The sequence below is a fragment of the Delphinapterus leucas genome, chromosome 14 (assembly GCF_059928025.1).
Source record: "Delphinapterus leucas isolate spDelLeu-1000000601 "Yukka" chromosome 14, BTC_Dleu_Yukka2, whole genome shotgun sequence".
In the NCBI taxonomy this organism is placed as follows: domain Eukaryota; kingdom Metazoa; phylum Chordata; class Mammalia; order Artiodactyla; family Monodontidae; genus Delphinapterus; species Delphinapterus leucas.
The window spans coordinates 48,770,980-48,788,975 of NC_143142.1; the positions used below are offsets into that span (position 1 = coordinate 48,770,980).

At 35.2% G+C, this 17,996-nt stretch overlaps 1 protein-coding gene across 1 annotated transcript in view; it reads right to left on the reverse strand.

Moving 5' to 3' along the window:
- NOL4 (nucleolar protein 4) overlaps window positions 1–17,996 on the reverse strand; it is a 292,288-nt gene that overhangs the window by 242,681 nt on the left and 31,611 nt on the right. The window contains exon 4 of the mRNA XM_089895063.1: window positions 14,700–14,832. Coding sequence (XP_089751189.1) covers window positions 14,700–14,832 — 133 coding nt within the window. The remainder of the gene's footprint in view (window positions 1–14,699; window positions 14,833–17,996) is intronic.

Below are 17,996 nucleotides of genomic sequence, written 5' to 3' on the forward strand. Positions count from 1 at the left end.
TGACTCCTGCAGTCAAGGAAAGAGGAAAAAACTGGGAGAGTGGGAAGTGTGCTCCTTCAGCGATCACCCTGGTTTTCTAAGTACTCATCATATGTGTACCTTGGAATTAAAATGGCTCTTTAAAGATGGGAAAGGCTGCTGGGAGAAGGATGGGGGTGTCTCCATCATTCTTTAATCCCTTTTCTCCAGCATGACAAAACACTTAAACCAGTTTAGAGACACACAGAAAACAATGGAGCCCTGTTTATTTTTTAAAGGAAAATGTTTTGTCAGGATGAAGACAACAGAAAATGTTATAGATGAAAAAGAGAATCCTAAAAGGGTGAACACTCAGAGTGTTCTGGGGCTAGAATGAATCTTACAGAGGGTTTATCTAAGCTTCTCACGTTCAGATGTAGAAATGGTTGCCCAAATATGTTAACAGTTCTTAAATAAGGCTGCAAAATTAGTTACTGGCAGAGCTGGGCCAAGAAATCAGGTGTCAAGATTTAAAATTAAGAGTTGCTTTAAAATTAAGAGTTGCCTTGTGAATGAATTCAGTTCCAGATCTCAAAGTTACTTTATTGTTCCATTGCTCCTGACAGGATTTAGGAGGTAGACAAGGCAGACAGCACAGGCAACAGGAACTCCAAAGAAAGGGGTAAAAAAAGACAGGTGACTACTCATTCATGTGCAAGGAAATCAACTAACTTCCTGTCCAATATTTGGCAAGAAAGACTAAGAGTTGAGTACATTTTCACTACAGAAGTAAGCAAACGAAGAAAAAAATCTCAAAACACCATTTCAATTCAAAAACTACATTCTACTATATGTCAAACACCGTGCTGGCCTCCAAGGCAGTAAGCTAGGATGCACAAGATACACTCTGTTTCCTGCCCCCAAGGCGCTCCCCATCAGATAAAATGAGACTGATAAGAAAACCATTATACCATAAATTTATAACGAATAAAATGAAATATCCTTTCAACTGCTTTCTTTAATACCCTCCAACTGTTACTTCCTTCTATCAACCCACCATCTAATTATGATCTTTGTAAACCTAGTAAATAAAGATTTTTTTATGGTCAATTTAGCCATTTTATAACTCTTTATCTCTCTATACAACTCTCTTGCAACAGCAGCTTCAAAGCCCTACTCAACACTGAGATTATTTTTGCCTAAAGGCTAAAACTTTTATAAAAAAATAATAGCTAGCTGACCCACATTAGCAACAAGAAATTTGTAAAGAAACACAGCATGGTGTTGGCTTTACAGTGAGAGCTTATAAAGGCTAGCCAAGCGATAGTAAAAGGAAACAAAAAAAATTAGAAAAAAAAGTTCGTTGCTCAAGACTTTCAAATTGGGAAAATTCAAGTGGTTCTGATTCTATAATATGGTAAAGATTCGTGGATTTATAGGTTCAAATTTTATTTGAATAAATTAACAAAGGATATGTACTTTCTAACATCTTTCCACTGTCATGTGAATTCTTGACCTTATTTATGCATTATCAGACAGATAAAAATCAATATTCAAAAACAAAAATCAATATTCAAGGACTAATGGGTCTAGCATCTTCTACTTGATTCCAGTAGAATTTTGGCCTCTCCCAGGGACACTGAAACATTGACCACTGGATCCATGTGTAAAAAAATTAATAAGCAGAAACCTCAATTAAATAGAGTTGGGAGACCAGAAAGGGGAGCTCTCGTACCCTGCAATGATAGCAGCACCCAATGGGAAGAAGAAAGATACCTCTTCTTTACTGGCACGAACTCAGCCAACAAAAACCCATGACTCTTTGTTTACTATAGTCCTCCAAATTCCCTTTTCCCTTCTGTAAAAGAGTACTCCTTCCCTTGCATGTGGGGGCTTGTGTGAGGTTCCTCATGGCTAAAGATCCTAAATTATAATTGTATAATTCTCTGCTCTACCTGAATAAACCCATCTTTGCTGGAGAAATATCTGGCAGTCTATTTGTTTCACATTGATGTCTTGGTGGCCGTACAGAGACCAGAGAAGACCCCTGAAGGCCCCTGGGCTGGTGGGCAAATGAGCGTGGTATCCGTAATTGAGCCCATTGTTGCTCACTGCTTTCTTGCCAACCTTGAAGTTTGAAGGTACATCTTTCTCCTAGATCTGAGTTCACAACCTCTTTGTGTTTGAAGCTCTTCAGGCTTTATCTGGGATCTATTTTACGGTTTTTGTCTATCTGGTTAAGGCCTTGTTCTGTATGTGAGTGCTCACTCAGTGCTACGGTCTGATTTTGAGATCAGACTGTTTCAACCAAAGCTGGCTGAGAAGCCATCTGCCCATTCCTTTGGGAACAGGAGCCGCTTCACTAAAACTGTGAAAGTTCAGCCATCCTGCTGGCCCATTCTTTTGGAATAGAGGCTGTTCTCTGGCAACTGGCTGGAAAGCCTTTGGTTCCTCCAGGACAGTGCTGTTTCCTTAGACTAGCTGGTGTTAGGCCTTAAAGGCTATTCAATTTGGAAACTGTTTAAGTTGGAAGCTGTCTGAATCGAGGTGTTTAAGTTGTAGGTTACTTAAGCTGTTTGAAAAGTGTTCTTTTACTCTAGAAAAAAACCTCTAAGAAATGGGATCTCAGTTATCTAAATATTTTGAGGGTGCCTCCACCAGACTATGGCCAAATTTATGCTTAAAAACCACGGTCTTTCCACATGTACATCTATAATTAAATGGACTAACTTGACCAAAGACAATTTAGAGTATCGAAGGCCATTATGGAGAACTTAGGAAATTACCAAACTTAATATCCTGAAAATGGAATTGGACTACATAACTCAAAAATTTCCAGAACTGAGTGGAATACTTATTTTGATTGGTATTTTCAGGCTTTCTAACATTATGAGGAGTCTAAAATTGCCTCTCTGAAAATTAAGGTTTTAAGATTAACTGAGGCAAACAAATGATTAAAGAAAGAAAAATGGCTCCCAAAGCCTCAGGCTCTCCTTCCTTCAATTGTTTGTCTCAGGTTTGGCCTCTGGTGCCATCTTGCCTCTCTCCCTCAGTTGCTCATGGTCAGACTCCACCTCGAGCACCATCTTCCTCCTTCCCTCCTACTACAACTATGCCTCCTCTATGCCCTCAATTCCCCCATACCAATTCTCTCTCCTAACTTCCCCCTCTTTCTGAAGCTCTTTCCTCTCCCCTTTTCTCTACACTTACCAGGATTTGCCCCTTTAGAATTAAACCCTCTGAGGATCCAGAGGCTAAACCCTTAATTTCTTATATTCCCTGGACTAAAGCTTAACGGCGAGCCATAGCCAAAAATTTTCCTACAGTAACCAAAGATCTTCACGGACTTGCTGAGGAATTTAATATAGTCATTTAAACTTACCAACCTGGTTTCTCAGATTTGTATCAGTAGATCATAAGCCTGTTGGTAAAGGCCAGGCCCAGCACTGGATGAAAACCATTAATTGGGAAAATCCTGAAAGGTCTCTGGAATTAAAATAGGGAGACCAGCCTGCTAACTTATATATAGGATCAGGCTTGAACAATTGTTAGGCAACTTCGTCAGGCAATTCGCAGGGCTTTTCCAAAGCTTGATTGGAACAAGATTCAGGCCTGCAAACAAAAATCCGATGAACCTGTTCATGACTTCACAATTGACGTCAGATTATTTTTAAAGAAAATTCTGGTCTTCTTTCAGATGTTGGTTCCTTCCGGGTAGCTTTTAACTCTATGCTTATTAAAGGGCTGAACCAGGACCTTTCCCTGCTAGTAAAAAGGACAGGATGGAACGGGAAGCTATGTCCACTCCGGATTCAGTTAATCTAGCAAAGCAGCTCTCTCACACCCTAGATAAGTCACCTAAAAGGAACACCACCAAAATTCTTAATCTTCACATCCAGCAAATGAAGACTCCTAAGCGAAACCAAAACCCTCTTAGTTTCTGCTATCATTTCAAAGAGCCAGGACATTAGAAAAGAGACTGTTATAAACTTAGGCACTTTAGGCGCTTTCTAACCAGTTTTTCTAACGTCCTGCCGTCTCTCAATGACAAGCCTCCAAAGAACTATAGGGATCTTCCCAATCCTCCCTCTTAATTGGCTTGGAGAAAGATTTTTCCAGATTCAAGATGAATTTCTTCCAATCCTAACTGACACTGGAGCCACATTCTTCGTACTCAAACACACTGCTGTAAAGCAGCCCCTGTCTCAGAATACTGGAACAGTTCTAGTGGGGATCTCTAATGAATCTGTCTCTGAACCTACTCCCTTTTGTTTAGGCCCTTTGAGAACTATACATCCTTTTTTTCCCCTTTAGTTCCTCAGTCCCTATACATTTATTAGGCTGGGAATTCTTAGGGAAGTATCATGCTGGGATTTTTTTTCTCCCAAAAGGGGTAAATCATTCTAGAATTTCACAGTAGTCATCAAGTAACCAACCAGGTGAATTAAATAACACTTTGGCGTATTTCATTTGTTCCAGTTCTGATGGTACTAGAGCTGATTCTGGAAACACTCTTTGTTCCCATTGAATTAGCTACCATACTCCTTATGGGAAAAATCTCCAAATGATACTGGCAAAATTCACAGCACACCTCCCATCAAAATTCAAATAGATCCCTCAAAACCTCTTCCCAGAATCAATCCATACCCTATAAGTAAAGCAGCCCTTCAAGGCATAAAACCCATAATAGAAGATTTCAAGGCTTAAGGCCTCATTATCTCTTGTAGTAGCCCCTGGTGCTACTATTCTACTGGTGCGAAAACCTAAGGGCTGAGGGTGAAGGTGTATCTAGGACCTCTAAGCAATAAACGATACTGTTAACCCTCTACACTCTGTTGTTCCTAATCCTCATAGGTTACTAATACCTATTCATTCCTACAAGAAGTAAATTCTTTACTGTAATTGATTTATACAGTGCATTGTTTAGTATTCAAGTATTGATGAAGCTGGTCAATACCTTTTTGCCTTCACTTGGGAAGAAAAACAATTCACCTGGGCAGTAATGCCTCAGGGTTTTACTGAGAGTCCTTCTTATTTCTTGCAAATCCTGAAGGCTGATCTGGATGATATAAAGTTCTCTAGAGGTTCTATTTTGTTGCAAAATGTGTACGATTCGCTTCTTTGCTCTCATTCTCAAGCCTCCTCATAGGAAGACTACATCCATGTGCTAAAGCTTTTAGCCTTAAAGGGACAAAAGTTGCCAAAACAATTGCATTTTTTCCAAACCCAGGTTCAATATAGCATCTGATATCAGAACAAGGGCTACACCTAGATGCAGACAGGCTTCAAGCTGTCCTAAACTTCCCTAAACCCAAAGCTCAGTGCCAGCTGCAAGGCTTTCTCTGGCCAGTTAGTTATTGCTGAAATTGGATTCCAAATTTCTCTCTTATGGCCAAACCTCCATATGTTTTACTAAAGAACAACAACCCTGACCCAATTCTATGGGAGTAACTGAATGGCACAGCCGTTAAAGGAGAGTTTGATGAACCTATTATCAGATGACCTTTGTTCGTTTTGTACATGAAAAGGAAGGAAATGCCCTTGGAGCACTTGCCCAAAAACATAGAGACCACCATCCACCCAATAGGGTATTTCAATCAGCAACTGGGCCCTGCCACATAGGGCTACTCCCCTTGTCTTAGAGCCATTACCACCACTGTTCATTTGGTGAAGACCACTAAGAAAACTGTTGTGGGACTTCTTTTCACCATTTCTGTACTTCATGCATTTTTTGTACTATTTTTGTACCGCTCCTGAATTCTCATCACACTCATCATTTCTCATTCAGCCACCTCACCTCCCATGAAGTCCTTTTATTAACTGCTCTTCACATAACTCTTTTACATTGTAGCAACCTTAACCCTGCTACTTGCCTCCCCTCTGTCACTGATGAAGTCCCTCACAACTGCTTAGCACTGAAGAATCACCTCCTGACTCCTCGTGATGATCGACAGGAAACTCCTCTGGAGCAGCCTTTTCACAGTGTGCTATCAGGAGATGAAGACCTTATGCATTGCACCTTGCAACCTGGAGATTTCATCTACTTGAAAAAAAACACCTCCTGAAGAACTCCTCAAATTCGAGAGAGATGTCCCTATCAGGTACTTCTAACTAACTCCTGTCTCACCAAATTCCCAGAAATAGATTCTTAGATTCAAATGACACACCTACAGAAAGCACTGAACCCTGAATGGACCTACACATCATCTGGTGACATGAAAGTAAAGATTTCCTGGAATTGAAGCAGGTGACATTTGATAGAATAACTTTCCTAAGATATCAGGACCAGGTCTGTTGGAAGATATCTGGACCAAACCTTTGATGGTGACATAACACTTCAGATGATATCTGATGTCTATGATCTTGATAACATATGGACCTTAGATAAAATGTGCCTGAGAGTTCCCCCTACTACCACTCCTCATTATTCAAATGTGACCTCAATAGTTTTCTAAACTGTGCACTTTCCTTCTGACATGAAACATTACTCCTAGGAAAGGTCCTTCTTGGAAATGAGGGACAAAAAGCCGCTAAAGCTAGAAAACTTTATGCTTGATCAGTGATGCATTCAGAGAAAGAACTTGTTCAGAAGGGGGATATGAAAAAAATAAATAGAAACCTCAATTAAGTAGAGTTGGGAGAACAGAAGGGGGAACCCTCATGCCCTGCAATGACAACAGAACCCGAATGGAAGAAGAAATACCTCACTTCTTTTCTTGGAAGGACTCAGCCAATGAAAAGCCATGGACTCTTTGTTTATTATAACCCTCCCAACTTTGTTTTCCCTCTATAAAAACATTCTCCCTCCCTTGCCACTAGGGGACTTATTGCTACTTTGTATGTCTCACCATGGTTGCAGATCCCAAATTGCAATCCTCTGCTAATCAGAAATAAACCCATCTTTCCCGGAGAAATATCTGGCAATCTATTTGTCTGGCAATCTATTTGTTTTAGGTCAACACATTCATGAACCAACAATCACTACCATGAAGAAAATGACAAACCACAAGAGCAATGCTTGCAAACAAAGAACTAAAACCCAGAAGTAAAATTCCAAATTAATTTGACATCCTTTAATGATCAGATTAGACTCTTCAAGGCAAGCCTGGAACCAAGCCAGTTTCCCCTGATTTTCCAGAGATCCAGGACCTAGCTAAGATTGGATTGGTCTCTGGGGTGTGCAAACTTCAGACTGAAATCAATAAGCTAAATTTCTATCAAGCACTCACTTATATGAAAAATCACTTACGTAATACAAGAATCAAAAAGCAGAATTTTAACCTAAGAGAAAAGTAAACTTCCAAATAATATGATGCTAAATGCAAGAAGAAAATAACATTCCCCACAAAAGTATACTAAATAAATGCATAATTCAGCATCTTTTTTCCATACTTATGCTTTATATGTAAGTCAAGTTGCCATTTCTTCTTCTGCTTTTGGAAATAGAGAATTACTACTTAAAAGCAATTTCAAATGATTAAATATACAAACACCAAGACACACATACACACACACACACACACACACACACACACACGCAAACACAGGCATACATAATATTAAAAAAAATCTAGCAAACAAAATTTCCTCTAATTCATAGTAACATTCTTTATAATTAATTATCAATTTTCTTTATTTAGCTTATAATAATACTTTATATTTCTGCAAATTATAATATAATTACTTTTAGAGCAACTGCAATGAAGAGAAAGCTCTCTAAAAGCTTCATCAGCTTAACTACCTCAACCCAGAATAATTAATTCAATAAATTTACCATGAGAATTACTTTTTAATCAGGTATTAGAACAACTTGTTCTAAGAAAAAACAGCAGCACTGTAACATTTTCATGTATTTTAAGTCCATAAGTGTATTCAGCTTAAAAATTGAGAACAGTAGCAGTGTTAAGAATAAACTGAAATTTGGAAGTCAAAAACTTTATTACACTTACGTAAAAAGAAAATAAATCAACATTCTTTTGACCATTTCTGCTTTATGCAAAATTTCCTAAACAATTAGAAACAGTTAAAAGAAAATAAAGTTGTAGAACAAAGAAAATGACTTACACAAGACAACACAACCTCAGTAGGGAATTTGGTGTTCAGTCTGAACAAATTTTAATAGCTTTTCTACTTAAAACTCACCATCATTAAAAATTAACTACTAAATTTAATTTTCTATTATGTATACTGTTTTACATCATTTTTATTAAAAACATGTTTTATTAGATTTTCCAACTAAATTAAATGGCAAATAGTAGTTGCTTTATTGCTGGTTTGTATACTTTAATAATTACCAGAAACTATTCTATTCAGCTAAATTAGATGCAGTTTTAGTCACAAACATATTTTTACTAAAATTGTATTAACATGTACACAGAGAAGTAAAAAAGTATTGTGTGTGTGTGTTTTCTTAAGTCCAAGGTGTACAATATTCAGATAGATCAGACTGCAAACAGACTATAAAACATAATAGACTAGTAGAAGGATGTTTTCAAAAGTAATAAAAAATGCAGTATGCAGCAACTTTCATAATGAAGAAAACAATGTTAACTGAAACCCATAGAAACTTGCACAATCCTCACTCAGAAAGTGACTCAGAAGGTACCACTGACCAAAAACAGCATTTGAGCATCTGAACTACACCCACCTGACTCAAATCTGTTGTCATCTTCACATTCCAAAACTGCCAGGTAGAAATGTGAGGAGTATCTTCAAAAGTATAGTCTGGAACATCGGCACCACCCTTTTCCCCACACCTTAGTCATCCCATCTGAGGTGGGTCCCCTAGATCTGTATTTTTAAAATAAGTTCCCCAGGTAGGAGTCTATGCTGTCAGCTCAGCATATAATCTAAACAGGGACAGAAAAAAAAGTGCAATGGCCACTACAATATCACTTTACCCAGTTATTTACCTCCCAACTAAATTGCTATTTTTAAATTTACTCCCTTCCATGTTTACACTCAAAACAAGACTATGGTCATCTTAAAAGCGTACTAGTCAAGATACACAATATTTGCTGTACATGTGTATGCATCACTGCTCTGAAACAATATATTTTGAAATATATTCCAATTTCAGAAATATTTTGCTTTCATAATTTTCATGTTCTATTTTGTTTCAAGTTATTCTAGAGCTTAAACTATTAGGTTCAGTCAATATGGCGAGTTCATATGGTTCAACCTAATACATCATGTTCATGTTTGGACATTAGAATTCAAAATATTTACCTACTACTCGGAGATAATGCAGGTTCGGTTCTAGACCACCACAGTAAAAATGAATACTGTAATAAAGCAAGTCATATAAACTTTTTGGTTTCCCAGTGCATATAAAAGTTATGTTTACACGATACTGCAGTCAATTAAGTATGCAATAGCATTACATCTCAAAAAACAATGTACATACCTTAACTTAAAAATACTTCATTGCTAAAAAATGTTAACTGTCATCTGAGCCTATGGTTAGTCAATCTTTTTGCAATAGTAATATCATTGATCACTGAGCTTTTGCATCAAAAATCACTGACTGCATATCACTATAACAAATATAATAATAATAAAAAGGTTTGAAATATTACAAGAATTACCAAAATGTGACAGAGACACAAAGTGAGCAAATGCTATTGGAAAATTGGCACTGATAGACTTGCTCAACACATGGTTGCCACAAACCTTCAATTTGTAAAAAAAAAAAACAAAACTGCAAAGCACAATAAACTGAAGAGCAATAAAATGAGGCATGGCTGTATTTAATTACCTATAATATATTAATAGCTTATATGAATTATTACTTCATTTTCACTAAACTGGTATTTATGTAAAAAATTTACCTGCTCTTAGCAGTGAAGTAAGACCTAAAGTTCTTCTAAGTCTATTATAATTAAGCATTATTGTAAGACGTATATATATATGTATGATTATATATACACACACAGTATTCTAATATTTGTATGCACATTAGCCAATATATTCCAATTCATTTTTTCCTGTTTATCAAAAATGGCCTAACCAATTGAAGCATATCAAAACATTTCTAGAATACAAACATTATACAGAAAGAGAGAGATTTTCAAATTCTGGCAAATGAGCTATGCATTTCTAAATGATATTAGAATTATCAAATACATCTTTGAATGAAAAAGTTGCCTTAAATACATTATTTACAAGTCCATCACGGGTAGAAATTCAAGTAAATGTTGATGAATGCTTTAAGAGAATTCTTAACTCTCAAGTCTTTCTCCCTTTTTGTTGTTTCTAGACATTACAACGCTTTGCTTGGCACATGGAACATTGTTAATTTTCAATGTATAAACAAGTCATTGTTTGATACATTAGTGAAATACCAAATATTGCAAAACAAAATTATGTTAAAAAATATATCTACATAACTTCATTGAGTCGAGAGACAAGGCAAATTCAACACATTCTCCTAAGGGATATATATCCTGTAATGTCACAACCAAAACAAAACAAAATGAGGGCCAAAGAGAAATCTATACTTTTTTTTTCTATTGCAGTCCCTTACTTTTTAAAGCTGATTAAGCTGATGTGCAAAGAGTTGAAGGTTTTGACTTCCTTTTGTATTCCTATAATCTTAAAAAAATTGGCAAAAGGGAAAATACAATTTGTTGTGACTTAAAAATACAGAAATCGTTTGCTGGTAATAACCTAATAATATTTTTTGAGTTTCAGAAAGCACACATAGGGGCTTCCCTGGTGGCACAGTGGTTAAGAATCCACCTGCCAATGCAGGGGACACGGATTCAAGCCCTGGTCCAGGAAGATCCCACATGCCGCGGAGCAGCTAAACTTGTGGGCCACAACTACCGAGCCTGCACTTTAGAGCCCGCGAGCCACAACTACTGAGCCCACGTGCCAGAACTACTGAAGCCCATGTACCTAGAGCCCGTGTTCCGCAACAAGAGAAGCCACCGCAATGAGAAGCCCATGCACCGCAACGAAGAGTAGCCCTCGCTCGCTGCAACTAGAGAAAGCCCGCACACAGCAACGAAGACCCAACACAGCCAAAAATAAATAAAATAAATTTAAAATATATAGATATTTTAAAAAGCACATATATTCCCTTATGAAAAATATCAATAGTATACAGTATGCTATTAACTCAGAAAAGCAATTAAAATGGTTCTTAGAAAAGTATTTCTCTCTCAGAAGAAGTTGAATATTTATTTTGCACTGTATCTTTGTTTCTAAATCTGACACTTTTGCCAGACATCTTTTAATAAACAACCTAAGACAACAACAAAAAATAAATCAGCTGTTTTTAGACTGTACAAATTCAGAATAAATAATTGATTAAGAAAAAAGAATACTATTTTGAGCTAATCCATGTTTCCACAAATTTCTAGGATCTGAGATTGGAAGACAGAAGTCTTAAGTGACAGTATCCCTACTTATAATCCATCGAAATGGATGGCAGAACAAGAACACTTACAAACTGATGAACATTCGAGTACAGAGCACCTTTAAGCTTTCTGAACCAGGAGCGCTCTTTGGAATTCCATCGACCCCAGCCACTATAGAGCAGAGCCTCTTTCACAGTAAGCCCCTTATATTCCGCCGCAGCTTAAAGGAACTCACGCTTTCATGATTAACTCAAATGATTATACAATCTTTAAATGATTTTAAACTAAAGGCGTTATTTTAAGACTGCAAAAAAGTTTTAAATAGCATAATATATTTTACTCAAAAAATGGGTGAGGTGGTCAAAAGGTAAAAACTTTCAGTTATAAAATAAATAAGTCCTAGGGCTATATTGTACGGCATAGACAGTACTGCATATTGGAAAGTTAGAGAGTAGATCTTAAAAGTTCTCATTACGAGAAAAAACAATTGTAACTATATGTGGTGATGGATGTTAACTAGAATTACTGTGGTGATAATTTCAAATTGTTATGTTGTGTATCTGAAAATAATATGATGTTATATGTAAATTAGATTTCAATTTTTTTAAATGAGGGTAAAATGCTTCCTATGCAAAGATTCAAAGTTTCTGTGCATTTTCTATCTTCATATTTTCATTGAGTTAGGGGAGCATTATAAAGTTAAAATAAGCAAAAGAGGTTGAATATTATACATCAATTGACACATTTTTCTGTTTACCGAATTCCTCATTCTGGTTTGTGTCTTCTTCACCTTTACCTAATTATCTAGCCTGGTGGCAAGATATTTCCATTCTTTTCCTCCCTTTCCCCAATATGCATAAGATAATTATATTTCTGAAATGATCTATATTTTATATTCTTTCTTTCCCTTGGTATTGAATAGATTTCAGATCTTTTATAACCATAGTGAGATGAACACTGAAAAAGTTTTTTTCTTTTTTATAGAAATATGCATCCAATAACACATTGTTATACTTACTTGTGTTATAATTAGTGGGAAGGATTCCTAAAAAATCACAATATGCTATTTCAATTTCTTTACAATAATATCTTAACAGTAATCACTTAGTGTTAATGAAAACAGAACATTTAAATTCAACCTTCAAAAGTCTATATTGTTCATATTTTACAAACATTAAACTGGAGTTTCAGCTGTTAAAATATGAATTTCTCTTACAATTTCTCCAAAGACTTCAGACACATCTAATCCAAGGCTGCAGAGAAAGGAATTTAACTGCCAAGTCAAAATAAAATAATGCTCTAGACTACACTGTCCAATAAAGTAGCCACCCGCCACACGTGGCTATTGAAATAGAAATCAACATTAATTAAAATTAAGTCAAATAAAATCAAAATTAGTCTCTCCATGTACTAGTCAGATGTGAAGTACTCAATAGCCATAGTGACTATCGGTACTGGACAGTGCAAATACAGATCATTTCCACAATCTCAGAAAGTTGATTGAGCAGTGTTTCCTAGACTTTCCTTCTCAAGGAGAAGTGTGAAGAGAAGTCATTGAACATGTAAGGGAAGGCTTAGGCTTAGGTTGGAAAAGGAACAACTAGGTAAGTCCTTAACCTTGAGGCATACATCAATGTATGATGAGAAAGTGCTTTCTCCTAAGAGGAAGCAATATTTGACATTATTCCACTGCATTTCATTGATATAGATTTATATCACATCAGCTGTACCCTAGCCAAAGATCCACCACAGACAAATCAATCAAGAAAACAAAGAATTTCTGTCGTAAGAGATATCCTCTTATTATTTATGGTCCTCAAAATTAAGGAATAAAAAAGATGATGGTATAAACAGGCAAAATACATGGATAAATATTAATAGAGTGTGATATATATATAGTTATTAGTTATATACAGTTATATAGTTATTATTTTTATATAGTTACATAGTTATAGTGTTTTATATATATATATATATATATATATATATATATATATATATATATATATATATAGACACACACACACACATATAGAGAGAGAGAGGGAGGGAGTTATTCCATCATCCTGGTGCTACACATTTTCCATTAAAACTTAAAATCTGAAGATCTACTAATATTTTAGAAGAAAAAAAGTAATTTATACCCACACCAGAAGAACTACATTCTTAAAAATTTCCCAAATGTCGTTTCTATTGCAATAGCTATTTTATTATGTAGTGAATAATATATGATTTTAAAATCGCTGATGATCAATGTACTGCTTCTTCCTCGTAACTCATGCCAGCAAGGACACCAACATCTTTTAGACGCATCTGAAGTGGGAACAAAAGCCCCCTTGCCTTTTTAAAGACTTTTTGTATGCTTAAAATTAGGGATTTCTAATATGACAACATAAGAACACAAACAGCAGCTAGAAATGCAGCAATCTTTTGTAACCAGTTTTTAACAGCAAGTGTCAGAGAAAGCAAGGAAAGATCTTTTTTTGTTCGCAACAGATGTAGGCACAAAAATACACAGCCAGAAAGCTCATTTAAACTTGCTAATTACAGGAATAATAAACTAATTTTGAATAAAACTGGACAATTTCCTTCTATTTGTAACCCTGAATTTTCATCCACAATTACCCAAGTAAGGTACATTTACTTGCATACATAATTTTATATTTACATACATAATTTTATATTTATAAAGACAAAAATCTACAAGGATAGTTTTAAAAGATCTCTCGATATATTAGACCTAAAGTGTTAACTGCTAAGTCTACTTTCTCTACACGTCCAGTTTTCTCTACTTTAACTGTTCTATCAAGAAGAGTGGGATGACTCAGGAATCTTCAATGGACCCAGGAATAAAAGATCACCATCTGTCCTTCCTTTACAGCTGAATAAAATAGCTCAAAATCGCAGCAAAAATCTTCTTACCCAGCAAAATCCCTATGGTAAAACTGTCCTTTTATAGCAATTGTTTTTGGCAAAAACTTTGTCTTTTAGTAAAATTAAAACATCCAAATTAATCTTTTGACCATTTTTAAACTCTTAATTCAGTCAGGAGAATAATGGCGCAAGAAACCAAAGCCAGAAGACATCACAGAAACCCAAACTATATTGATAGAACTCATTTTAAGTTCAGACAGCAAAACATGGGCAAGCCTGGATTTTATAACCAGTATTTGCAGTTTTAAACCAAGTATTGATACTTGAATCTAAAAATAATGAAGCGGATAATATAACCTGAGTGCACAGAAAAAAAGTCTCCATGGAAACAGATAAAAAATTAACACAAGAATAAGAAGAAGTTGTTTTAACAAATTCTGATTCAGGTTTTTGTTAATGTTTTGTTTTGTTTATTTGTTTGTTTGCTCAATTTGAAAGCCTTACCATCCTGCTGGCCGTGAAGAGCCTGGGGACTTTGCATCCTTTCCTCAAGATTGGAGCTAAGGTCAGAGTTCACAGCTGACATCCGTGTTGAATCACTCATATCAAATTCGTCACTTTCTATTGAACTTTCATCCTGAAAATTGTTTTAAAATATCATCAAGTATCATAAAATATAATACATTCAGATAATGACCATTTTATCTATAGGGTCAATTAAAGTTTAGCCAGTTAGTAAGCTTTTACAGAACTCAGTAAAATGTTACACATGAATAGATTCTTGAAATAACAAATAAGAAATTTGAAAACATGTGAAGATTCAATGTTCTATGTAAAAGATGTAAAACATAAAAATAATGTATTTAGGAAGGACGTAGTTGAGGAATTATCTGAATAGTGAAAGAATGGATTTTTTTTAATTAGTAAAAAACTTCCTAAAAGAGTCAATCACAAAACATAGCATAAAAAGAAATACATGTTTTAATTTTTTAAATAAATGACAATAAAATATTATAAGCAAAAATCTGACACTGCAATAAAAAATCTTAACTAAAAATTTTTCGCTGGTAAAGAAAATGGAATCTAAAAACAGACAAACTTACATGACTAGATTCAAAGTCCACATTTGCTGGAAAACAAGTTAATCTTAGCACAACCTTTCTTTCTTTACAAGGGAATATAAATGGCATTGCAACCACAAAAAGTTCAAGGTAAAAGTGTGCAAGATGCATTTACCAAAAGCCAGATCAGCAAATGGCTAAATTACCAAAAGGCAAGTTTGCCAAATGGTCAATTCATCAAAATCTGTCAAATATTAACTTAAACCAAATCTATGCTATGTTGCTATAGTCATTTCCGTGAAGCAAACTCCTTTTTTGCTTTGGAGAACTGATTTTTGGACAAATGCTGTGCTTATGTAGGCAGGAAGGCCTTAGAAATCTGTGTAAAATATCATAAATGTTTAATTGAAACCACCAGGTTTAACTTCAATTTGTAAACATTTGATCTGAAAGTCTAACATTAATGTAATGATTACCAGTAGCAGTAGCAAATTTATATTTGCTGACATACTTCATCTTCATCACAGCCTGTGAGTTAGGTGCCAGCATTTACCCAATTTTACAGATTGAGAAATTGAGGCACAGAGCTGTTAAGTAATTTATTATACTATTATATACCAGAACTGGGATTCATTATGATGTCTCCCAAACTTAAGAAAAGAGCTTCTTTGAATAGGAAGAGTTCCCCTGGCTTCATAAATGACATCTTGGCATCAGCAAAGAAGTTGCTATGGTTAAGGTACAGGAGCATTCTAGCAGACTTACAACGGGCGTTCTGATCCCTAGGTCAGGCCCAGGTGATTTGGGTGTTCTTCCCACCCATATTGTCTGATTTGTGTCTGGGTCTGATTGTGTCTGGGTCTACTGAGTAGCACTAGCTCTTCATTAATTCAGTGAGGAAATGCCACCCTGGGAGGCCTCTGGGCAATCAGCCACACAGACTTCTCCCAGCCACGTGCCCTCTCGGTACATTATGTTATCTCCAATTCTAAATTCTAAGAAAATCCAAAGCATCTGAAATATTAAATATATATGTTCAAAAGAGAAGAAAAATAACAGAATTCAGTGTACACATCCATGTTATCAATGTGTACCATATACATATATGTACATATATACACACACATAGCTAGATGATATAGATATCCATTATATACACTCTATATAGTGTCTGTAATATCACAGTGCTTTAGAGCACATTCTCTGGAACCAGACTGCCTGGATTCAGATTTATACTCTGCCACCTATTAGATGTGTCTCCTTAAGCAAATTACCTAACATTTCTGTGCCTCAGTTTCCTCACCTATAAAATGGGAGAAATAATAGTATCAATCTCATAGGGCTATATAATGATTGAGGGGCTATAATATATCTAAAGTAGTTAAAACAACGTCAGATCCATAATAAGCACAAAACTGTTTGATACTGTTATATAGAATATGTAACAAATTCTACAGTATATAAGATTCATATTTATTATATGAACACATACAAAAATAAATGTAATGGTAAAGATGATCAATATGTGTTTATAAAGTAGCTGTGGATACTATATGAACATAGTCTTTATAAAAGCACTTATTATATACCCTACAAAGAGCTAACTAGATGTAATCTAGTAAAATACTGTTTCCATGGTATGTGTATGTGTGTGTACGTACACACACAACCATCTGAGATATATGAGATATATGTATATATATATATGTGTGTCTATGTGTAAAAGCTATGTGTGTGAGGCTATGTGTGTGTATGTTTAAGAAGATCTAGACACAAAGATTGAGGCTGCAGTCTCTGTTCTATAGAATGGTTAATACAAACTGCACACTATGGCTAATCAATGTAGCTAGTGTGACTAAAGAACTGACAATTTAATTTTAGTTAATTTGAATTAATTTTTATTAAATTTAAATATCCCTGTATGTCTAGTGGCTACCATGTTGGACAGTGCAGATTCAACATTCCTCACTGTTGGATATTTCCAACCATCACTATTAGCAATACAATAAACATCCTAACACTTAAATTGTTCTGTGCAACAAATTCCTTAGTATAAATTTTTAGTCAAAGCATATAAATAACTTTTTAAAGTTTTAAAATAATTATTGCCAAACTCTCCCCCAGAAAGTTTGTTATGGTTTAAACTCTCATCAACAGTTTGTAAGAAGGCCAATTGACCTTACTTTGGATACAGTATTTTGTAATTTTAAAGGGATTCCCATTCCTGGCCTTCTTTATCTCTCTGAATAGCATTTAGTATTGTCCTATGTAAATACTTTCATTATTTACTTCCTTTATTGTCTGTTCTCCCACCACCACTAGAAGATAAGCTTAATAAAGGCAAGAATTTTGTCAATTTATTCACTGTTTATCTCCATTACCTATAAGAGTGGCAGTTACAGAGAAGATACTCAATAAATATTGATTGAAGTAATTGAATAAACATTTATTAAAATTTAACCAATCACAAAGGAATATCTTACTTGATTTCCATTTTAACATGACTTATGTTACTTAACCACCTTCCTTTCTTTCAATAATCACAATTTCAAATATTTCATAAATAATCTAACTCATCATTTATATGAATAGTTTTAAGACAGTGTACACCCAAGTTAGCATTTTTGAAATGTAAAGATAAGAGTTACTTTCCTAACCCAGTTATAATTTAAAAGGATCTGTCTCTCTTATGTGAAACACTTAGGACTTTTTAGAAGCCAGAAGGATTTAGCATATGTGG